The sequence below is a fragment of the Pantherophis guttatus genome, chromosome 1 (genome assembly GCF_059756535.1).
Source record: "Pantherophis guttatus breed Tessera chromosome 1, ASM5975653v1, whole genome shotgun sequence".
Lineage (NCBI taxonomy): Eukaryota > Metazoa > Chordata > Lepidosauria > Squamata > Colubridae > Pantherophis > Pantherophis guttatus.
In genome coordinates this window covers 329,272,727-329,297,650 of record NC_142063.1, presented here as the reverse complement: position 1 = coordinate 329,297,650, position 24,924 = coordinate 329,272,727, and the positions used below count along the sequence as shown (strand labels likewise).

Genomic DNA, 24,924 nt, shown 5'->3' with positions numbered 1-24,924 from the left:
ACCTAATTTTGAAAACTATATTCAAGGTTTAGCAACAGAAAAACAGGATATAAATATTTTAAATAAGCAAGCCCAAAGTAAATCTATTAAAAATTAATTTTTAATACCCTTTTCTTTTAGGAGTAGTCGATCTAAAGAATCCTTTAGTACAGAAGATCGCATAGTGCAAATGTTGTTAAAGTATTCCAAGACGGGATATGGGATAACAGTGCTGGTGATACGATGCCGATGCAGGAATCTAAGAATCATAGTAGCATGAAGACTAAGGCGCTCATTTGAGTCTGAAAATATATCTATAAAACCTGCAAGAAAAAGAAAAGATCCTTAGGGAAAAGCATATAAAAGTTGGTGGGAAAGCTCATTTTATTCTACCATATCCTTTCCCATATATATTCACTCTGGGAGTTTAATAAAACCTCATCACAAATGGAAATTATAGGTGCTTTTAAACTGAGTGCTGGAGAATATCCTGAGAAGACAAACCAAACCAGAGTTCTAATTCAAAGCACAAATGGCCAGATTCAAATCATCCTACTTCGGACACATTATCACTCTCTGGTGAAAACTCTAATGCAGGGAAAGAAAGAAAGAAAGAAAGAAAGAAAGAAAGAAAGAAAGAAAGAAAGAAAGAAAGAAAGAGAGAGAGAGAGAGAGAGAGAGAGAGAAAGAAAGAAAGAAAGAGAAAGAAAGAAAGAAAGAAAGAAAGAAAGAAAGAAAGAAAGAAAGAAAGAAAGATGAACTCAGTTATAGTGGCTTTGAGTACATCATTGGATGACCTGAAAAACCAGGTTAGGGACAGATTATCAAAATCTATCTATATGGTGTCTGAGTTGACAACAACTTTATGGCACACAATCAATCAATCAATCAATCAAATCGAGCTGGGAAAAAAGAGTAAAACTCATGAAAAGGTTATTTTAAGCATAAATGCTATAAATGTATGGGTTAATTTTGACTGTGTGGAATCTGATATTATTGCTTAGCAGAAACTTATGTCATGATTTAAATGCTATCCATGATTTGATTATGTATCCACAAAAAAAGTAATCAATGGTTCCATTGTATTAATACATTAAATTGACAATATCTGATTTGTTTATCTTATCTTAGAAGGGCCTATGAACACATTTTCATATTAAACTTAATTGTAGGCATTTTTATAAACGTTTCCAATTCTAGGTTGTAAGGTTCAGTTAGCTTTTTTTTAAAAAAAATCTGGAGATAAAATAAGGACATTGAAAATATAATTTTGTTCCCCTCTTCTCTCTAAAAATTTGGAAGAGCTCCATGAACTTAAATAATATTTTATTTCAGGCAGTAGACAAAATATATATGCATGTACACAACTTAAAACATCATGTTTCTTAAAAGCTGTATCCATCCAAACCAGGACTCTCCAAGGCCTCAAAGATCAAAAATCAAAGATCATTTAAGTGAAGATGACAGGAACATGTTCCTTCCTTCTTTCTTACCTGGAATAAGTGAACAACTCTGCATCTGCCGGATTACGTGACTAAGCTCTCCTTGCAAATTTGCACCACTGGAATTCTTGAGAACCTCCAGCATATTTTCCACATCCACCGTGCCATCACCCTCAGGATCAAACTGAGCAAAAGCCTAGTGGGGGAAAAAAGATAGAAAAGCCTCTCAGTACTTATCATACCCATCAGCTGTTAGAAACCAACAAATTCTTGATTAGAATTTGGTCAGCATTAACACCATCTTGCTCAAACACCTTTCTGAGATTCTAAAGAAATAACTCTCATATAATTATCTCTAATAATAATAGTAATCACAAATCACAGTTATAAAAAATTAAATTCTGTAAAAGGTCTCTCATAGGAGAAATCAAGAACTGCAGTCATTACAAATAAATGACACTCGGTTTTCCTGGGATAATATGCAAAGCAAAACATATACAAACTTGACTGACAGGCTTTAAGTATGCCCCACCTGAAGAAACAAATGCTCATATTTCTCCTGGCAACTGTTCCCTATTTTCACTTACCACAGTCCAACCACAGAAAGGATTGATATTAATGGTGGTGAAGGCCTCAGATTTTCTGATCTCTGCAGTTAAGGTAACTGTAAACCACAATTTTAGATTACAGTATCCTTACTGACTGCAAATATTTGATGACAAGAAACAAAACATTCAAAGACCTTCCTCTGAAACATGTTAAGTTGCTTTCCAAACAGCATAAATACAATTCTGGTTGTCAAGACACAGGGGTCAACACTGCAAACTGATGCATACAGAATGCTGCTGCATCTGAACTTTACAAATATAATCTATATGAAACAATGTATTAACTGATATCACAATGGACTAACATAAGAATATAATTTTCTACTTTTAATATGGCAGTTTCAGCTCAATCAATAAGCCCTGACTCTTTGAAAGGATCTCATACTTATTTAAGATTCTATCCTCAATGAATGTAGATATACCGCTGAGCAGATTTGCTTTATCTGATGAAAGCAAATGATCTTGGAGAACATTTATAACCTATACATCCCTGTGTTAGATGATATCCACTTAACATAGAATGGCGCTCTCCAAATAAATATGTTAAAACTCTGAACCTAAAAATTGCTATTGAGAGTGGTAACCATAATGAATGGCAATTATGGGAGCCAAGTCCATCTGGAGGGCACAAGACTTGAAAGTTTGGATAATTTCTGATGAATCTGTCTCAATCCATAAAAATGACCATGAAGGGATATTGTGAGGAAACAAAGAAGAAATATACACTAATAATTACTTGGCTCTGGGCATATTTAGCGGTAGTGTAATTAAAACTATTTATACAGAATACATTTGTTTCACCTGTATTAAGCACCTACCACACCTTAAGCAGCAATTTTCTGAGATCAATGGTATGTAAACAGAGTAGGCAGTAAACTGATTATTCAAAGCTCTCTCTGTTCAGGTACTGGTAGATTTTATCTAACTATACTTAATAATCAATAATTTTGATTTTGTCTGCTATAGTGCTGCTTTGATTATTTCTATTTGCAAGCATTATTTATGATATGTCTTAATATTCAATGTACCATATATTGTGAATTGCATTTAAATTTTCTAATGTTTAATTAAATAGATATATGTGTTACTTTTTAAAGATCATACTTTATTTCAATATATTCCATAGCATGATTGGATTTGCAGAAATGGACTCCAGAAATATAAGTAAGCAAGATAACTTTGCCATTTGCTACAGCTTGAAGGCATGTACCGTAAAGTAACCAGCTTTCTCATCTGAATAACTTGTTTTTTAACAGGGTGTGGTCCACTGAACCTTTGCCCAGAAGCAATACTGTAGTTCTCTTGACATTATCTTTGATTACATTATTTATTTTCCACACCCTTCCCGCAAAAGCAACAAAATATTTTGCAGATTCAATTTTACTTGATTTAATCTAGCCTTCAGGTGCTTTTGGCACTTTTCTTGATCATTTAAAACTAAAGGATCTTTAGCATCCATCCCAGTCATCAGAACTGGCTCTAATTGGGAAAGGAGATGTCTTAGATATCGCGGCTCCAAACCAAAAGGAACTTTAATGACCAAAACTTAAGCTGCACTCAGAAAACACCCGCTAATCAATATAGCTCTCAGAACAGTAGTGTAACTTTGCAATGTCTAGATTGCTCAGTAAGTTTAACTGCTGGTGCTGATGCATTTAGGACCAGCTGAAGTTCCTGGGTGGTTTTTGAGGGCAATTTCATTAAAAACTAATTATAGTAATCCAATCTATAATTCGTGCATTGACTAGAGCTGAACAAAAGGCAGTATAAGCTACAACTTCCATCTGCTTTTGTAATAGGTACTATGAAACAAACAAACAAAAAAACTGTAGTAGTAAACCTGTGCTGAGTAAGGATAACCCTACTAAGAGTTATATTTGACATTAACCTGGATTCAGCCAGCTTCTGACTTAACATCCACTCCATTTTGCTTGGCTTAAGTATAAACCTTTTTTCCTATCAAGGGTCTAACAAGGCCAGGATTTTTTGGGCCAGGGTCAGATCCACCCACTCAAACAGAAGTGTAATCAATACAAAAAAATGCCTCCAATTCCCAATCCTCACAGATGGCCCAGTGTTTGACAGCATTTGTCACTGAGAGGATAAGGACAGTCATGATAGCCCACAACCATGAGGACAATCAGTGCAGTTTTTCTCCTTACTACGGCCTGTTTCCCAACTGCAAGATATCACATGTCTTCCAGAGCTTTAATTATTGCTCCTCATTTTCTCAACAATTTCCTCACTTCCTCAAGTGCCACAGGCTCAAAGCCCACTCAGGTAAATATGTCATTTCTGCAATATTTTAAGATACTGTGGGATCCTTGGTGCTCCCTGAGTTTGGTTGTTTTCTTGCAGAAGTTTCATTACCCTACTAGATATAACATCATTGGAGCTAGCAAGATACTGTCCGCCCAGCTTCAAAGAGAAATATGAGCAACCTTATCCCTGAAATGCTTAACCAGGTAATTGCCAGGTAATTTCCCAGCAAGAACTTCTAGCTGTAATTCTATAGAGGAGCTTAGGACACTCTGAATTCTGCAATGGGCAAATACTCTGCAGACAAAACAAGAGTGAGAAGTTATTTATTGAATTATATTTATATGCTACCCATCTCACAGAAATGTAATCTTGCTTTGTTGCCCTTATTACATGAGGTAGGCTCAAATTTTTTGCTCATGCCTATTTTCAGCTGTATTCACACGTTTTCCCCAAGCTTGCTCCAAGTATCTCTTTGCTAACTTAATTTCCCCAAACTCATCAGAAAACTAAGTCACTCTGAAAGAAACAGCCCTATGTATATACTTATTGCCTTCATATTCAAGAGGCTACCAAAACATTCCATAAAGCTGCCCTAATTGTTGAATTTCCCCAAACCCATCTGAAAACCCTGTATGTTCATCAAGCACTTCAGGCAGGTCATCTTAAATCAATGCTTTCTCCCTGTGGAGGTTAGCAACCCCCATTAAACTCTTTTTCATGAGGAATGATCTGTCTGCAACAAGAACTGGTGCAAAAGTCTCCTGTTATCAGATCATTTCTCTGTGATAAAGAGAATATATCAAGCATGGCCAACAGCTATTTGGTGTGAGTCATTGATTGCATAAACATGCTTGTACTTTTTATATGTAACAATAAAGTTGTTGGCTAAGAACCTAAAGAAGTTGCCACAAATACTGCACTATATGATGCGACAAGGAATATGGACCTACAATAATATAACAAAAATGTGTTGGACAATAAAATGCAGTAAACAATTGCTGGCTTTAGAGATAAATCACAAAAAAATAGAATAAGATGAAATATGTCTAATTTATTAAACTTGAGAAAATGGATAGAAATTTTAAGAAAAATTGATAGGCAGGGGAAATATATGGTCTGTGAATGAATGCTTGCCAGAAGAAGAAAAATGATGCCATATAAGAACATGCTTCTAACCATTTTGTTATACAGAAGAGTTGGTCAGGAAAAAAATGAAAAGTTGAATACAGTGGGATTAAAGAACAAAAAGTAATGTATGAGACAGTGTACAGACATAGTGGAAACAATGATAGGTAAGGGGGGGGGGAAAAGGTATAAAATTTTTCATTAGATTTTACTTACCTTTTTCACTTATCTCTTGCCATCATTACTCAATCTAAATTTTAACTGTCAGCCAACTCCAGTAGATTCTAATTTATTTTGTTTACTATTTTTTTCTGCATAATACTGATGCCCCAAAAGGAAACATTAGGATTAGTACTCTGTATTTATCTAAAAATAAACATGCTGAAAGGACTCCATTAAAATCATACTGACAATTGGTCTTCATTTCTCTACGGTTCAAGTATACATGGTTTAAAATATGTTTGCAGGCATTCCAAATCTCATTATTTCAAATGTATCCCCTAATGGCATCCTTGGTGAAAACTGCACATGCTTGAAGCCTGCTAATTGGTTCAGGAGAAAGCCAAAGATGAAATTCCAATAATACATTGAGTACTAAATGTAACCGAGTTATTGAGTCACTCCATGCATCTTTAGTGGAAAACAAAAACACTGTCCCACACAATTTTTTTTTTTGAAGTGACTTCATTCTGTTCTTTTGAACATTGTTCCTTAGGTCTGAACATGGTGTAACCTGGCAGGAAGTGAGCTCTAGACAGGACTGCAGTTCAGTAACAGTAATAGAGTTGGAAGGGACCTTGGACGTCATCTAGTCCAATTACCTGCTCTCACAGGAGACCTATACTATTCCTGACAGATGGCTGTCCAGTCTCTTCTTAAAAGCCTCCAGTGTTGGAGCACCCACAACTTCTGAAGGCAAACTATTCCACTGGTTGGTTGCTATTCCATTGGAAGAACAATGGAATGAACCAGGGGAGACATGATAGCAGTTTTCCAATATTTGAGGGGCTGCCACAGAGAGGATGGGGTCAACCTATTTTCCAAAGCACCCGAAGACCAAACAAGGAATAATGGATGAAAAGTGATCAAGGAGAAATTCAACCTAAAAATAAGGAGAAATTTCCTGACAGTGAGAGCAATCAACCAATGGAACAGAAGTTGCCTTCGGAAGTTGTGGGAGCTTCATCACTTGAGACTTTCAAGAAGAGATTGGACTGCCATCTGTCAGAAATGGTGTAAGGTCTCCTGCTTGGGTGGGGGTGGGGTGGGGTGGGGTTGGACTAGATGACCTACAAGGTCCCTTCCAGCTCTTGTTATTCTGATTGTTCAATGATTCTCGTATCATACACGTCATACATCAGAAAGATGCCCTGAAAGCCTCTCTGAGCGCAACAAGTCTTTTTTTTCTTTTTTTTTGCCATCCTTGGAAGAGAAGCGTTACGGTGCCAGCCCTTTCGCCCTGCAGGTGCAGTTGAACCCGGGCCGCCCTGAGCTTTCCTTTCCCTCCCGCGCTCACCTCTTCGCTCCTGACTCGCTCCTCGGCCGCAGCGGCAGCGGCGTCCCCTCCTGCCCCGGCGGCGGTGGCGGTGGTCCCTTGCGCGGGTCCGGCGCGGATCTCCAAAGCTTCGCAGAGCTGCTCGAGGCTGATGGCGTGCTCCCCGCGGCCCAGGCGCTCCTCCAGCCAGCGCACCAGGGCGGCGTGGTGGCGCGAGAGCAGCGGCTCGGCCGAGGGCACCTCGCGCAGGCGAGCGGCGGCTTCCTCGCGCAGCCGGGCCTGTCCGAGCAACACCGCCGGCGGCGGGAGGGTCGAGGCGGCCGAGGAAGACGACGACGACGACGACGACGAAGCCGGCGGCGGGGAAGCTACGCCCGGGAAGGCGGCCTCCATAGCTCCCGGTGGAGGTGACTCGCTGGTGGCAGCGGCCCAGTTGCCGTTACTATTGCTCCAGGTGACGATGCTCGCCGTTCCTCCTCCTCCTCCTCCTCCTCCCCCTCCTCCTTCCGCTGCCGCCTCCTCCTCTTCTTCCTCGCCCTCGCTGTGGCTACCCACGTTCCCCATGAAGCCCTCCGGCCGCCTTTGGCCGCCCTCCGGCTCCCTCCCTTTCAGGCGAGCTCCTGTCACAGATCAGGAAGGGCCGTCTTCGCTCTTTCTCTCTCGCGTCTTCTTTCCCTCAGGACACACTTCCGCCCAAACGTCGCAAAGTCCGCTCGCCCAGTGGCGGTTTGCGACCCTGCCGTACAGCAGAGCTGGAGAGTGCGCGGTAGGGTGGTGGTGGTGGGAGTTGTTCCAGGGCCAGAGCGGCACGGCGAAAGATGGCCCCCTGTCGTCTAATTCAGTGATAGCGTCGCTTTTCGGCAACGCCGCAAACCTGAGCACGGGAAGGAGGGGGTGTGTATCTCTACAGCAACAGAGGGCTGGCCTCATTTTGTGGCCGAGTCGCAAAAACCACAGTCGCCTAGAACAGGGGTGGGCAACTGTGGCCCTCTTACAACCTGTGGACTTCAACTCCCAGAATTCCTGAGACAGCCAAGATGGCTCAGGAATTCTGGGAGTTGAAGTCCACAGGTCATAAAGGGGCAATATTTGCCCAGCCCTGGCCTAGAGCTAAGAGTATACTTATAACCTAACGGGCGCGAGGCGAGCGTCTCGGAATGTCGCAAAAGGCGATCGGGACTCGTCTTTTGACGGCAGAGGCGGGAGAGTTGTGGTCCCGATAGTGTTAAATTTTGGCTTGAGGGAAACTTGCGGCGTAGAGATAAGAAAAGGGAAGAGTCACCTGCTTATTTCAAAGGGCACCAACGAAGGAGAATATTTGCAGCTCAAGGGTTGGAAATGAGGGCTCCTTGCTGCTCTCTGTACTTGCTTGTTTTCTTGGGAGACGTAAACTAGGTTAAGTTAGTTTATTGTCGTTGCACCTCGTACAACGAAGTTAAATGCCATCTTCAGTGTACATTATAACTATAAAAATAAAACACCAGCACACATCCTTCACATTCTGTACAATTGAATTGAAAACCCCTGATATTGCATTAATATTTCACTATATCACAGGACTTCAAACTTGGCAGCTTTAAGACTTGTGGACTTCAACTCCCAGAATTCTCCAGCCAGCATAGCTGGCTGGAGAATTCTGGGAGTTGAAGTCCACAAGTCTTAAAGCTGCCAAGTTTGGGGACCCCTGCACTATACAGTAGTGAATACTATTGTACCACTGTATAGTAGGTAACATCATCAGTGCTGTTTGCTGTCGGTTTATTTCAAAGGGGATTTGTTTGCAGATCCAGATTGGTTGCATAGAAATGAAAAAAAAAACCAGATGATTCCCACTAGGCAGAAACGCGGTTCATCTCATCAAGCGGGAGATTATTTTCTATGGAGTTACAAGAGGAGAAATCGCTACGCAGGACGGAAAGGCGATAGCATCGGGGAGTTGCGACGGGTAGAATGCCTTTGAAAATGGAGGTTCTGATCATCTAACGCAGCGATTCCCCCCCCAGAGACTGCCTGGGTAACGTGTTTTGCAATATAAGTGACCACCTGCATGCTTCCAGCTGGGTTGGAAAGCAATAGATGTAAGATATTTACCTCTTTGTGTAATTTATGCTGCCTGCTGCGCTGATTCTCAGTAGATAGATATATTGCTCCTGGCATCCAGTGTTTGAGAATCGCTGACCTAGGTAAACAGCAAGCGGTTAAAGACCCTGCATCCAACCCCCTCTCCCCATTTCAAGATCTCAGGCAAACCAAATAATTAAAAATCCTCAAATATAGCACAAAAATGCATTCTTATAAATTGCCTCCCTACATTTCAAAGCTGCTTTTTTTTTTTTACAACAGGCGGAGTTTGCAGATAAATACAGGGAAGTGCTTATAAAAACAAAATTTTGATATCAAAGATTACTCCTTTTTCCTTACTCTTATAAGGTCGTGGCATGCCAAGCCAAAACGCAGCCCTTGCATTAAAAAAAAATCACACATCCCTCTCTTAAATTGTGTATCAGCACATTGATATGTGGTGCATGTCTAGCTTGTTTAATTAGCTTGTGATTCATGGCCCAGATAATAGGTTAATTCAGCAACGGCTTTAAATGTGTTGCTTGAATACAGCTGTTCATTGACCCATTAGAAGTCTCTGTGACATGGCAAATGTTACTGTATTATTATTTATTTTATACTTTTTTTTTGTATATAACTCAAGGAAGTGAACATATCTAATACTTTTGCCTCCATTTTCCTTGCAACAATGACAACCACCCTTTGAAACGGGCTGGACTGAGAAGGAGTGAATGTCCCAAAGTCACCCACCCAGTTTTTATACCTAAGGGAGTTTTGTGATTCAAGCCACTCAGAGTTGCCTTGAACCACGAGATGGATGGCAAATACATTTGATAAAGAAATAAATAAAATCTACTGGTTCTAGCCCAGCTCCTTAACCACTACATCAAACTGGTTCTCTGTATGATTGATTTCTGTGTACTGCCTGTTATGCCTGCTCTTTTCACAGGCAATCTAGCAAGAATTATTTGTACTGATGAATCATCTGTAAAGATTTCATGCTTTTAATGTAGTACAACTACTGGGCAATGAGAAAGTGTGTATTTTTGGTAACAGTTGATTTAGCCACCAGATGTGTTTCTGCAATATATTGAGTCTGCTCTTGAAGACCACTTATAAACTGGAAATTAATTCAAAATCCAGCTGCCAACAGCTGAACCGTGACTGGACTGAGAAGCTGCAATTTCAGCCTTGGCCACCATAGAGGTGGCACTGCAGCACAACAAATGGATATTATCTTGATAACATCCAGTAAAACAGCAATCCTGGGGTGAAAGAGCACCTTCTGCAAGTGAATTCTGTTGTCTTATATACCCTGGTTACAGAGTTTATTCCACAAGGTTCATGTTTCTAAATCATAGAGTTGGTAGTGGGTGGGACATATTTTGGTCCGTATAGAAAATCTACAGAATAACAGAGTTGGGAGAGACCTTGGAGGTCTTCTAATCCAACCCCCTGCTCAGGCAGGAAACCCAATACCATTTCAAACAAATGGTTGTCCAATCTCTTCTTTAAAACTTCCAGCGTTGGACCATCTAGAGTAAGAATGTTTGCAAGCATTTCCAGTAAGTGAGAACATCTATTTTCACTGTGTAAGTCCATGGCTGAAGTAATCAAATTTTTTTTTACCCAATGACCAAATTTAGGTAGTTTTGGTCAGGGGTGAAATCTAAAATTTGTTACTACCAGTTCTGTGTAGGGCTTGGTGGGGGTGTAATGTGACTGGGTGGGTGTGGCAAACCTTTTTTTTTTCCTTTTAAAAGCATTTTTTCTACAACCTTTTCGGCCGAAGAGGTTGCAGAAAAAATACTTTTAGAAGCCTCTGACGATCAGATAACTCAGCTGGGATCGCCAGAAGCTTTTAAAGACATTTTTTCCCCTACAGCCTCTTTGGCTGAAGAGGTTGTAGAAAAAATGCTTTTAAAAGGCTCTGACGATCCCAGCTGAGCCGCGCGATCATCAGAGGCTGTTTTTTTTACTGTTAAGAGCATTTTTTTGGCCGAAGAGGTTGTAGAAAAATGCTTTTAAAAATTAAAAAAACAGCCTCTGATGACCGCGTGGCTCAGCTGGGCATGGGGGGGGCGCAGGGATTTTTGCTACCGGTTCTCCGAACCACCCGCTGCCATCGCTACCGGATCGGGCGATCTGGTCCGAACCGGGAGCATTTAACCTCTGGTTTTGGTGCTCCGCTAATTTAAACTCATGAGATCTGGAAAGCAGAGATCATTACTTTACTTTTTTTTATGTACAATCCAGAAGGTACAAAAAGTGCATTCTGTCACTCTACGGTTTACCCATTGAAATGTTTATTTCTTATGGGAAATAAATTTATTTTTATTTTATTTTTGAATTTGTATACCGCCCCTCTCCCCGAGGACTCAGGGCGGTGAACAGCCAAATAAAAACATCAAATACAAATATTAAAATACAGTTAAATATATATATATAAATTTGGCCCCATTAATTAAAACAATAAACCAAACAATTAAAAAACATTTAAAAAGAATTAGGCCAGCCCGGCTTGTTGGAAAAGGAAGGTTTTAATGATGATAGAAAGCATCAGAAGTTACTGCAAAGACAGTACCAGAAGAAACATCAGAGGATGCATAATAGGACAAACAACATTTGCAGGTGAATGACCTATGTCTCGGAGTTTTGAAACAATAATATTTATTTATATACTACCTATCCCCCCAGGGGCATTGAATTATGTACTTTCTCATTAGGACAAGAAATCTGTGAATAATTGTTGGATCGTGCGTGTCTCCCTCTGTAATTATGCCTGAAATGTTTTGAAAAAAGTAGCAGTGAGAAATCTGTGCTGCTTATGTGCGAAGATCATTTGAGTGTATAATAAGACACTTATTATTTATTTATTATGTCATTCCATTTGATGCTGCCCGACTCTAAACAGCCCTGGGCAGCTCACAATACACCAAAACAATATAAAAGCCATATAATAAAGATAAAGAACAACAAAATCAAACTTGGACAAAAAAAGGAAAGAAAACTGTGAACCCAGCAAACCCCAGAAGATCTCGCTAGCCATTGACAAAAGGGGCAGAAATCATGTTAGCCCAGAACCTGGGAGAACAGCCTGGTCTTTATGGCTCTTCAGAGCAGGGGTCTCCAATCTTGGCAACTTTAAGATGGCGGATTTCAACTCCCAGAATTGGCTGGGGAATTCTGGGAGGTGAAGTCCTCCAGAATTAAAGTTGCCAAGGTTGGAGACCCCTGCTTCAGCGTGCCAACAGGGTGGTACCAACCAGAGCTCAGGGGGAACTTTCTTCCAGAATTTCCAGAGAGCTTTTTTCTTTAAAACCAGAAATAATTAAGAAAAGCTTCAGTCAAGGCACATCATCATGTTCATAATATTATTCTTTACCAGGTTTAAACAAAATATCTTTGCTTAAGGGCCTTTATTCTAATTTGGCCCTGCTGCACCTCATTTTTAAAAAGTCATTTCCACATGTTTTAATTATATGACTGATGTCTTCTCTCTTGTGCTGCCTTTAACCAGAGCGTGCCTCGGGGAAATAAAAAATAATATACAAGAAAGCTCTCCTTCTAGCCTTCTGATTGGCTGGTTGTTTAGAAGCCAGCTGTGCCCGGTTCTGATTGGTTGCCCTCACCTTCCCTTTCCAAAGCCTCACAACTTTTCCACTTGTAAACATATTTGCGGTTGCCTTAAAATGGATGAAGTCAATAAATGTGCTGAAAAATATGCATGTTTGCAGACAGGTGAACCTTGAAACGATAATGATGGAAGCTGTGCCTCTACCTAGATCTTAGCAAGGGCTGCTACTGCTGCCTGTGGTGTTTAGGGGAGATTAGAAGAAAGCCACGGGATCAGCGAACTACTCAGTCAGTGCATTATCGGCCCTCTCCTGATCCAGGCTTCAGATTATCATCTCACCAAACCAGCAGTCTGACATAAAGCTGTAGCATTTGTTAAAGCAGGCAGCCCTTTCTCTTTAGGGCATCGATCACTCTGGAGTCTAGAATATAGGCGAGGAGGTGCATCGGGCAGGCAGTACTGTAGCAGAGTCTCCAAGCAACAGCAGCAAAAGCAGTAGCTCTTCTGGAAAGAGAATGGGGGAATGGCAGATGAAAGAAGCAGCATTCAGCAGAAGCCAGTAAATCACCACCTCTTTTTTTTCCCACCCTCAGAATCTGCGAGCTACACAATCGCATCCCGTTGCTCAGATCCACCACCTTTTGTTTGGCTCCCTCCCTGAACCAGTCACCCAGCCCCATTGTTGCACAGCAGAGCGGATCATTTGCAGCCAGCCGAGGACGGCATCCTGCTTAATTGCACAGGGAAGGTTTGGAAACAGCTGAGATGGGAGGGCACCTCCGGTTTTCCAAACACGGGATCTGAAGGAGAAGATCTTTGGATGTAAGTCGCCAAAGTTCAGGAGCAAGCAAAGGTAAGCGAAAGGCTCGAACGGTCATTCAAGACCTCTTGTCGGGCTTCCTCTTTTGGAGGTTCTGTATATTATTTTTGCTTGTCCAATTTGTGCAGGTCAAAGGGCCTTACGAGATTCTGAGGCTTGCAAATTCATCTTTCCTATTATCTCAGTTACGTGGGCAGAACCAAGCTTAAAGGAAAATGAAAGGAGGCATCTACAATCCAGATGGATCCTTCCTGTCCAGAAGCTGTGTATTTTTAGATAGTTTGCTAGGAAGCAACTGTGAGAAAGGGACATCACCTTAATTTCCTGGTTGTGGGCTTTCCTAGCGGACTAAATGGACCATTGTCAGAAGCAGCATGCCTGTTCTCATACCAATTATGCCGTAACCTGACCCCGTGTAATTGAAAGGAAGGTATGTTGGCAGTGCAGTATATGTAAACATTTGCTATTTCTTTGTGCTTATTCTTATTTAACTTTTTAAAGGAGCAGTGCAATGGTAGGCTGGAGAAGAAGGACCCACAGTCTCCAAATAGATGAATGTAGAAGCTTCCCAGAATGGTATGGTTGGGGCACCATCAGGAAAGCCACTATCCTGAAGCCCCAGATAGATTTTGTGCCTAATTTTTGTACCTGCTAATTACATGTGATTATTATTACTTAGAGTTTGCTAGATTTTATGTGCAATTGAATGCTGATATTTACAATGAATAAAAACAAAGATGCACATTAAAAATGCTGACTAATGGAGATAAAAATAAAAGTGTGCAATCTAGGAATGGCCTTTTCAGTGGTGGCTACTTGGCTCTGGAATGAACCTCTGGAATCCTGTGGTTGGAAGGAGTAATCTTGCAATGTTTCTCAATCTCGGCATCTTAAAGATGTGTAGCCTTCAAGTCCCAGAATTCCCCAGCGAGCATGCCGAGTTGAAATCCACATATTGTCAAGTTGGCAAGGTTGAGAAATATTGATCCAGGCAGGGCATCAAGTCCAACCACCTACTCGTGCAAGAATCCACGTTGGTCATCTTCAGTAGAACACTTTTAATAAAAGGGATCCCACTACCTATCTTGATTGTAGTTTCCATGGTCAAAACTGCTCTGATATTTTGATTTTTTTTTGTCTAGTATTGCACCATAATCTTCTTGTAACTTAAATCCACTATTTTGTACTGGAATGATGAAAAACAGGTCTTGACCTTCCAGGTGACATCCTTCCAGATGCGTGAAGATTGCTAGCATATACCCATCTATTTTTATTGTATTTATTTATTAAATTTATATGCCACTCATCTCCCCAATAAAGTGACTCTGGATGGCTTACAGTCCAGAGCTGTACAGATCTAGCTATCTTTTTTCACAGCCAGGCATACCCAGCAGTTCTGGCAATTTCTCTTGAGAGAACATCTTTTCCAGATCGTTCTCATTGCCCTTACCCCAAACCTGTTCTGATTTCTCTGATTTTTTTTTTTAAAGTAGACTGCCCAGAACTGGAGTTCTCAAGGTGTGTGGGGGTTGTTTGTTCAAAGCAATTCTATTTCTGATGTTTAGAAATTATATTTCTGTTGATGCCGTCTCCAATTGTATTTACCTTTCTTTTTTTCTTTTTGGCAACTGCCTCATATTGCTGGCTCACATTCAGTTTGCAATCGATTCTGGTTTTGACAAGTCTCATTATCAGCCAAGCCTTGTATACCTGTGCATCTGATTTTTGTTCCTTAAATGAAAAACAAAGCTACCACCTTTCACTTGTCTTTGATAAATTTCATTCCATCGCTTTCAGATCATTCTCCTAATGTATCAAACAGAATAAAGGTATTTTTGTTCTATTAAACATTTTTAATATATTGATATCATATCTTACATTTCTATCCTGCAGTGAAACTTTTACTCAGTGCCTGCTGTTTATGCTTTCTCAGTTTCATTTTCAACAACTAATCTTATTTATTTTTTTTTACTTACTGTGCTTTAAGCAATCCTGGGAATGGTTTGTTTTAAAGAAGAGAATGCAGGTTTTAAAAGTAAATAAATGGATAAATATATAACAGAGTAATCCAGAGTGTCCTGTTTTTGTGCTCCATGCCTTTCTGACTATTTCCATCTTTACTTTAGATTTCTTTAAACTGGACATGGACATGGATCCTTTTTTTAAAAAAAGTGCTGTTTAAAAAAAAAGATGGAGCAGCATAAGTTGTTTGTGCATCCTGATGACTTAAAGCAATATCTCTAATTCTCTATATTATGGAGAATATATTCTCTATATTATTGCTTTTATATACCATCTATAGAAAGAAGGAAGTGGGCTTGGGTACTAGATATGCAAGCTTAAATAAAAGCATTGTAATGAATAAAGCATAAAAAAGAAGATACTGTATTCACAATAGCTTTAAGAAAAAGAAAACTTCAAATCTGAATTAGGGCAGTCATTTCATTACGTGTGTTTCCCCGAAAATAACCCTGTCTTATATTTTTTTGAACCCCAGAATAAGTGCTTGGCCTTATTTTTGGGGAGGTCTTATTATTTGGGGCATGTGGAGCAAGATGGGGCTCCTTTTGCCGTCTTACCTGATTTCCAGCTCTGCATTTAAATATTTTTGGGGAGGGCTTATTTTCAGGGGGAGGCTTATTTTAGCGCATGTGCTCAAAAGCCCGATTTGGTTTATTATCAGGGGATGTCTTATTTTCGGGAAAACAGGTAGAACAACTCAAAGACCAACCAAATGCTTGATTGTGCAACATGGTAAATAGTATGAAAAGGATGTTTTGCTGGCATTCAAGACATAACACGTTTAAATATAGTTGTGACAGGCAAACTGTGCATTATCTCTCTAAAATTTATATACCGGATTGCTAGTGTCATCCAACTATCTTATAAAAGTTTGTATCTGAGGCCTCAACAAAGAAAGTGGACATTTCCAAAGTGGCTATATGTATACTTAATTAGGCTATACTTTGAAGTGCAAAAATGATTTCAAAGGAAAACCTAAAATTCTCCTAAAGGTTTCAAAAATAAAGAACCAAACTGTAGTTGATCCCCACCCCACCCCCTTTTAAATATAAAATCAACTTGTTACTCAAAACAGGCTTCATAATCAGCCACATTCCGGTGAAAAAGTTGTAATAAGAGGAAGCACAACCAAACAACTTTTATATTAAAAAAGATGGAGATAATTGTACATCTGTGCAGCTTTTTTTTTTTTTTAACTTGGGACTAGATTTGGAATTTGAGCCCTAGAGGATAAGTTCCAAAAGTAGGTAGGGCCAGGCCCAAAGTAGTAATAATACAGAGAGATAATTTAAATTAAATGTCACAATTTATAAATAAGCTTTTTGGTGCTGCTAAAATATGAAATTGCTTTTTCTTCAAAGGAATCATCCGGTAGAATTAACCCATCAAGTACATTCTTCTTGGATAATTTCCCAATTTTGTGAGTGCTAGGATGTTTCGCTCCTGTATTGTGAAATAGTGTCTACCCCCACCCCCAGAGACCAGATTGGCACCCATCCTGACAACTCCCTGTAAATTGGTTTAAACTGAATTTTTTGGATAACCTTTGGATGATCATGGATTGGCATAGTCTGTGGTTAATATAAGTTCATTGTTTTGCAATTTGTTTTATGAATTGTATCAGGGATGAAATGCACTTACCTTTGCTACCGGATCGCAAAAGTGGGTGTGCACATGTATGCTACGCTTGCGCGCGCCTCCTCCACACATATGCAGAACCTTCTGCGCATACACAAAGGGTAAAAAATGGGACATGATGATGTCCGGGCGGGTGGGCGGAGCCTCCCGCCGCCGGCCTTACTGGATCGCGTGATCCGGATAGATCCGGCTGAATTTCATCACTGAATTGTATATGTTAATGCTTTTATTGCATCAACCGTATCGATTATGATGATATATAAACCTAGCAGTCTATATGCCCACTAAAACTCTCATATCCGTAACCTAAAATGATGCATCATAGGGCAAGGGGTTTTTTTTACAGTTACAGAACACATCCAAAATCTGGGACACAAGCTTCTCGTGGAGTTGAAATTTGGCAAATGTTATAAAATGTCACCAAACATTTTCTGTGGTCAACTCCTTGTGTTTGACTGTGCTATACAGTTCAACATAGGCTATTTTAAAAGCAGACACATCTCTGGATAGCTCCCTGAATTTTTAACAACTTTTCTAGTACATTAGATAGTCTGCCATTGTTGACGGTGTTGAGGAATCTGGTAATCATATCTCTGAAACAAGGGGTCATGCATTCTTAGTAAACAGTTAAGGTTGATGTCAGCCGTCCCTCATATGTGGAAGTCAGAGGGAGAATCTCTGGAGGCTAAATTTCTGGATGGCAGAGCTATCTTTGTTGTGGAAATAGACAATGGAATTTAGTTCGGTTTAAATAAGAGATCCAGATTTTCCCAGTCTTTGCAATGCAGCTAAGCTTAGATGATGAGCTTAATGTTCTTACAGGAGAGAGGAGCTTTTTAACAGTAACATGGATTGCTTTCACTTATTTCAGATTGTAGAAAACCTATAAATGGACTGATATATCAGCTTTCTCTTTTATCAGATACTCATATTTGTTTTTTTTAAAAAACAGTCAATTTCTTTATATCATGAAAAATATTGAGAAAGTTGGAAGTTGTTATTTTTTTTAAAAAAAGAAGGGAATCATATTCTCTCACTTATTCTTCTATATTGTCTGCTCACCATTCTGGAGAAGACAGAGAAGGGCTGAAATAAAACATCATTTTTTTCCCCTGTATGTATGCAGGAAGATCCCACTGCAGAGACAATGGAAACTGAGTGAAGGCAAAGCATAGTCTCTGGCTTCTTGTGATCTCAAAATCCATCCCCCAGCCCTCCTGCCACGGACACCTGAAGGCCGCAAGCTCCACAGCTCTTTGGAGGTATCTGTACCAAGAGACATGTCTGGAAAGAAGAAGCTCACAAGGCTGGTAGCTGAAATTCTTCAAGAACTCCAAAGAGCTTTGGCTTATTTCTTAATTGTTTACACTTTACTGTTAGGAGGCTTCATTTGTGCCGGTCTGATATACCAGATCTTAGCCTCTGAGTAAGGGCCGAGCCCAAAGTATGCTTAATGGAGATGGCAATGAATTAATGGAGAAAGTGCACAGCCTTCTTTCCCCGTTCGTAATGAAAACAAGCACATCTGTAACTTGGGACGTTTCCAGATGAAAGTCCAGGTCCCTAATGATTGCCTGACACCGCAGCTGGACAATTGCCATTCCGATGTTTCCCAGCACATCCCTGTGACTGTTATCGCCTCTCCTCCAACGAGAGAAGCCTGCTTAGGTGTGGTAATGTTTTGCTGCCAGGAGTTCCAGTGGACATTCTGTGCTGTTAAGAAGGTGGGGTGGGGAGAGAGTTTCACATATCCTGCCTCTTGCACTTAGCCTCACGGTGACGTTTAAAGGCCGTGATGCTTTGCCACCACGGCCAGCAAAAATGTTAGGGATTCACCATGATTTATTTTGTTTAACGGGAGAAAGCAACAATGAGTGATGGGAGGCTTTGGTTCCTGGGTAGTAGGTAAGGCCTGCCATTCTCTGGGCTCAACTGACAGGGAGAGAGCTCCTTTGCTGCCTGTCAATTCTCTGTGAGAGCTTCAGGCTGACAAGTCATTCCATTCAGGTCCATCCTGACCATTTTCAGGTGGAATTGGAGGGGGTGGTGGTGGGGGGGGGCAGAAACGGGGACCTTTTGGACATTCCTAGAGAGGCCATGAATGAAATGACAAAACGGAGCTAAATTATAACATCAATTTACTCAACTGTTGTTCTGTTTCAGAACATTAGGGAGGTTTTAAGGCCAGGATATGCCCTGGACTTCCAAATTGATGCCACCCCAGGGAGGCCTTTCTCTCTGATAACCAACCATTTGATTTCTAATGACAAGGAAATCCATCACAAAACTTGACTAAAGGTCTATATAACCTATAACCATGATGGTGAACCTATGGCATGCGTGCCACCTGTGGCACGTGGAGCCATATCGGTAGGCACATGGCTCAGTTCCGGCGCATACCCGGAAGTAGGGAAATAGTCTGTTTCCTGCCTCCGGAGGGCCTGTGGGGGTGGGGAAGGCACATTTTTTGCTCTCCCTAGGCTCCTAGAGAGGCTCTGGAGCCTGGGGAGAGCAAAAAACGGGCCTACTGGGCCCACTGTGCCATTGCGTGCCAAAAGTGGGGGAAGCGCGGGGGGTCGCGCATGCATACGTTGAGGGTGGGACACATAGAATTATGGGTGTGGGCATGCATGCACACGACCCCCCCCCACGCTCCCCCACTTTTGGCACGCAATAGTAAAAAGGTTAGCCATCACTGACCTATAATAACCTGGCTAGTTGGCTCAGTGGCTAAGACGCTGAGCTTGTCAATCAGAAAGGTCGGCAGTTCGGTGGTTCGAATCCCTAGTATAGGTCTCCTGCGTGAGCAGGGGGTTGGACTAGATGACCTCCAAGGTCCCAACTCTGTTACTGTTACTGTCTTGCCTCTGGGGAAAGGTTATATGAGATAATCTCGTTCCCTTTGCCATCTCCTTTTTACTAAAAGTCACATGGTACTGTTTAGAACAGTGTTTCTCAATGTTGACAGCTTGAAGACGTGTGGATAGCCAGCATGGGGAATTTGGGGAGTTGAAGTCCACACATCTACCAGCTACCAAGGTTGAGAAACACTGATTTAATATCATTAGCTAATTGGCAAGGTTCTTTTGATTGATTGATGGATTGGATTGGATTGGACATTATTTGCTGCTTAAGTCCAATAGATTCTGAGTAGATCATGAAGTTTTACTAGCGTACACAATATTTGCAATACTGCACCCATAACTTTCCATGGCTGTTTGTAACAAGTTGACCCTTTGTTTTTTTTAATTAATGGGCAGCCTTTCTGGAAAAGTGAAATTGACCAGGTGTGTCTATGGAGATGCATGTCAAAAAAAAGGTCACGATGGTAGCACAACCGTGTGATGGAAGCCTCGCCTCATTTTAATATACAGCCAACTCGAGTTGAGTGCACTTCAGTTGAGAACTGGGCAAAAACCTCTTAGCAGGAATGTACTTTCGATAGCTACTCTAAAATTGTTGATGCCAGTGAATTCTATATGACTTGTGTCATAAATTCTTTGGGCCAGAGCTCTCTCTCTAACTTATTTCTTGCCTGAGCTCACACAAATACATATCTACATATCTGAAAACACCAAGAAGTTATTCCCCCTAGGTAAGGGGTCAGCAACCTGTGGCTCTGGAGCCGCATGTGGCTCTTTCACCCCTCTGCTGTGGCTCCCTGTCACTCAAAATATGCGTCACAACCACCAATGTGCGACACCCGCCGGCACGCGATTTATTGAGCTTTTCAATCCCCGGTAGGCCAACCATGGATAAATCCAAGAAAAGAAAAGTTTCAGAAGAAAACAGAACATTTAATTCAACTACATATGCTAGTTTTGTGGCTGCTCAAGAAATAGTCAGGCACAGGAAGGGTTTTGTGGTTCCCGATGTTTTCTTTTCTGTGGGAAACAGGTCTCTTTGAGTGTTTAAGGTTGCAGACCTCTGCCCTAGGTCAAGGGCTCATGGCCAAGATTAGTGCTATCCACCAGTCCTTGAGCCAGTTGAAAAATATGTTGGCATACATTTTGCTTGTGGTCGATCTATAAGGAGTTCAGCAAACTAAGCTGCCTTTTATTACTGCTGCCAAGTTAAGGAAGGGATTATGTCCGCCCCATTAGGTAAAACTACTTTATTGAGATTGGCTATAATAGCAGATTCTTGCAAGTCTGTGTCTTCTCCCCCTTTTTATACTCCCCCAGTGATTTAGGGAGGTGTCTGCCTGAGCCACTTCCAAATGTTATCTCTTTCTGGATTTAAAAAAAATATTCTATCCCCTTTTTCCTCAGTAATTGTTTCTGCATATTTTTTGCAAAGGTCATCTTCCTTACTCTCTATAATTGATAAATGTCCCCCAGTTTCATTTCCCACTCGGCTTGATTTGCCTGCTGAAAAACAACTACGAATCACTCTTCTAATATGGGAAAGGGTGACTTTAACAGACGTTTGGAATAGCCGATTTAGTCACCTGCTAAATTCTGATTCACCAGTGACAGAACTAAGAGGGGGATACCGAGTGAAGTAGAAGGAACTCTCCTTATGCCCTGCTCTTTCATCTCCTCCTCTATACCTAACACTGACCATCAGGTTATATCAAGAAACTGGTTTAGCCTTCCACTAAACCCATGTTCAAAATAATTTTGGCTGACAATAGAGGTTGCAGGCCAGAGCAGGAGGAAGTGATTGATAATGAGCGAGTTCCACCTTGTTTAGTTCAGAAAAAGGATACCGTGTTTCCCCGAAAATAAGACATGTCCGGCAGGGATGAAATCCCAAATTTTTCCCTACCGGTTCTGTGGGTGTGGTTTGGTGGGCGTGGCAGGGGAAGGATATTGCAAAATCTCCATTCCCTCCCCACTCCAGGGGAAGGATACTGTAAAATCTCCATTCCCTCCCCTCCTGGGGGAAGGATATTGCAAAATCTCCATTCCCACCCCACTCTGGGGCCACCCAGAGGTGGTATTTGCCGGTTCTCCAAACTAGTCAAAATTTCCGCTACCGGTTCTCCGAACTGCTTAAAATTTCCGCTACCAGTTCTCCAGAACCTGTTAGAACCTGCTGGATTTCACCCCTGATGTCTGGATAATAAGCCCAATTGACCTTTTGAGTGCACGTGCTATAATAAGCCCCCCCCCCGAAAATAAGCCCCCCCAAATACTTAGACGCATGCGTAGTTGCGTCAGCGCATGCGTCTAAGTATTGCTCAGCACGAGGTGAGGTGAGCAGTGAAGCGTGCCAGAGCATTTTCACAGCACTGAAGGATGACTTCAAGCTGCCTTATTTACGGGGTGTGTGTGAGACTGATTTCTGCACTAGTGGCTAGGAGCATTACCCAGCCGTCATATGAAGCGATATGATTATTGTTATTTTTCTGAAAAGACAGATAGATGGCTATAGATCAGTGCCTGCAGTATGCTGACTGGGAAAGTCTGGGAGTGGAAGTCCACACATCTTAAAGTTGCCAAGGTTGAGGAACACTGCTCTGGAAGGAGCTATAAATTGCTAGGGCAGCAATGTTAGGTAGATATGGAGGAAAAAAGTTGCTAAGAAGTGTTTGTGCTATGCTTAGAGCCCAAAGACACTCTTATTCAAGCTCCTCTCCCAGTAAATACATGGATGGAACCCGTTCAAAAGCTCATCAAGTGTGATGCCCTTTAACTTTTTGAAATCAGAAAAAGTTTGCTAGAAGCTGGTACCCTTGGTGACTTTATGCCCTTAGGAATCAGTAAAAATCTATATTCACGGTCTGATTTCATATGTTGCTTCCCCCCCCCCTGAAACAAACTAACTTGCAGACACTTCCCATACAAGATGTCATACTGAGCAGCTGTTCATTATAGATTAAAGCAAAAAAGCAAGGTCAAATTATTTCTCAGACCTGATTGTACTTACAAAATATCTCCAGTTCAAAATACATTCAAGTCACGCAGTTGTAGAAAAGAGAGAAATACGGTCTTAGAGATCCCTAATATGCAATAGAAATGCTCCAGATACATAAACCCTTAATATTTATGTCTGATTTAAATTCCTTTCACTACAGAATCACAGAGGTGCTGAAACCTGTTTATATACGGTAATTTTCAGCAAATTCTCCAACTGTATCTGTTATCCACCATATTTTCCAATCACTGTGCTTATTGAGCAGCATTAGCAAAAATTGCCAGAAGTCATTTTATGATGTTATTGAATCGTTTTAGGGCCTTGCCTTCAGGTCATGGTTATTAAAAAATAATACCAGATGGATAGTGCCTTATCCATAATGACTATGAAGCTCTTTTTAGGATTTTCCCTGTTTTGTTTGGTATGGGAACCAGTCTAACTCTTTTGTATTTGATAAATTGGACCTAGTTAGAACTTAGGTAAGAGATGACTAGGAAATGACTAAACAATTTTTTTTAAAAAAAGGAAGAAAAATTTTGTTGTCAAGAAAACAATGTAGCCTTGTCCAGGTGGCCATCGGCTCAATGTTAATGTGACTTTATCCACAATATGCTTATTATTAATGCTCTGCAAAAGCATTATGTTCAAAAAAATAAGTTATGAAAAGGCAAATGGTAAATAGATATTGAATGCCCAAACTCCACCTCCTGATTTCCCCTAACTTTATCCAAATCATGGATAACTCTGGTCACCAAAGGTCAGGAGCTACGCTTCCTTCTTAATATCTGTCTGCTGTTTTTTGTTTCCCCTGCCACCACCACAATTTGAACAAACTGGAGAGAAGGGCTTCTCTCTATTTATTTATCTATCAACATGGTGACTAGAAAAGGTTTTCTTGAATGAGTTTTAAAGATCTATAATAATTGGAAGATACTAGATGGCAACGTATCAATTGTTTGGATCGAGGTTTGGGAGGAAAAAAACCCTCATTGTGTACAAAATCACCAGCTAAAGGTTAGAAATGTAAGTTGAAGTGAAAGGGGTCTTGAATATCTCTAAAAATACACTGTGTCCCCTTGAGGGAACTGATGCTGTTTTAAAGACCAGAACTGTCTACCTACGTGCCGTGTTATGTACATTTATAAATAAAGTGCTAATACAAAGTTACTCAAGCCTACAGTTCTTTCCTCTCACCAAACCTCCCTTAAGGTAAAGGTAAAGATTCCTCTTGCACATATGTGTTAGTTGTTCCCGACTGTAGAGGGCGGTGCTCATCTCCGTTTCAAAGCCAAAGAGCCAGCGCTGTCCGAAGACGTCTCCGTGGTCATGTGGCCGGCATGACTAAATGCCAAAGGCGCAAGGAACGCTGTTACCTTCCCACCAAAGATGGTCCCTGCATTTTTTACTTGCTTTCGAACTGCTAGGTTGGCAGAAGCTGGGACCAGTAACGGGAATTTACCCCGTTATACGGCACTAGCGATTCGAACTGCTGAACTGCCGACCTTTCGATCGACAAGCTCAGCATCTTAGCCACTGAGCCACCTCCCTTATTCTGTAACAAAAATGCAACCCTCCAGCTGAAGGACTAGCCGTTCTGATGGTCCATTACCTGCCGCTTGGTGATTTCAGAGCAGATGCTAGTACTATTTTAGTATTACTACTGGGAGACCTGACCTGTGTCTGCATGTATCTTCCCAAACAGTTTAGTGCATTCTTGAATCAGCCTGAAGCAAAGAAAAATAGATTGCCTCTGAATACCAGGGCCTGTAAAACAGCAGGAGCAGCTTATTATCTTGCCTGGGCTTCCCAGAGATACCTGTTGACTATATCATGGGAAAGAAAGGTTATTCTCCTTATTCATTTATCCAGGTGTATTTCCATTTCCCTGCACCAGAGTTTGGTATTGTTTTAGGAGGGTGAGTAATAATATTTTAAGCAAGGACCATGTTCATGGTAAGGCCATGGTAACATTGTGGGTTTGGTGGGAAAGCCTCTTCTTATTTGTTTATGGAGAGTCTCAGTCATCCAGGTCA

The 24,924-nt window shown here is 41.1% G+C and overlaps 2 protein-coding genes and 1 long non-coding RNA gene across 5 annotated transcripts in view; 1 reads left to right on the top strand and 2 right to left on the bottom strand.

Annotated features, from left to right (window-relative positions):
- Positions 1 to 7,716, bottom strand: part of ZZEF1 (zinc finger ZZ-type and EF-hand domain containing 1) — a 77,352-nt gene extending 69,636 nt beyond the window's left edge. Inside the window, exons 1-3 of one of the 2 annotated variants that reach the window (XM_034420908.3) lie at positions 6,933 to 7,716; positions 1,473 to 1,617; positions 108 to 302 (exon numbers count right to left, since the gene is read on the bottom strand). In XM_034420908.3, the coding sequence (XP_034276799.1) occupies positions 108 to 302; positions 1,473 to 1,617; positions 6,933 to 7,475 (883 nt within the window). In that variant the 5' untranslated portion in view covers positions 7,476 to 7,716. The remainder of the gene's footprint in view (positions 1 to 107; positions 303 to 1,472; positions 1,618 to 6,932) is intronic. The other variant, XM_087889118.1, reaches the window with a different exon arrangement.
- An 865-nt stretch (positions 7,717 to 8,581) lies between these two features.
- LOC117667503 (uncharacterized) lies at positions 8,582 to 24,058 on the top strand. 2 transcript variants are annotated; one of them, XR_004592057.3, is made up of 3 exons: positions 8,582 to 8,925; positions 13,143 to 13,402; positions 18,156 to 24,058. It is a non-coding gene; the product is annotated as an uncharacterized LOC117667503 (long non-coding RNA). The 2 variants fall into 2 exon arrangements; XR_004592056.3 differs by having other exon boundaries at positions 8,604 to 8,989.
- Positions 11,811 to 24,924, bottom strand: part of LOC117667504 (uroplakin-3b-like) — a 36,121-nt gene continuing 23,007 nt past the window's right edge. Inside the window, exon 7 of the mRNA XM_087883424.1 lies at positions 11,811 to 13,053. The gene's annotated coding sequence lies outside the window, so the exon portion shown is untranslated. The remainder of the gene's footprint in view (positions 13,054 to 24,924) is intronic.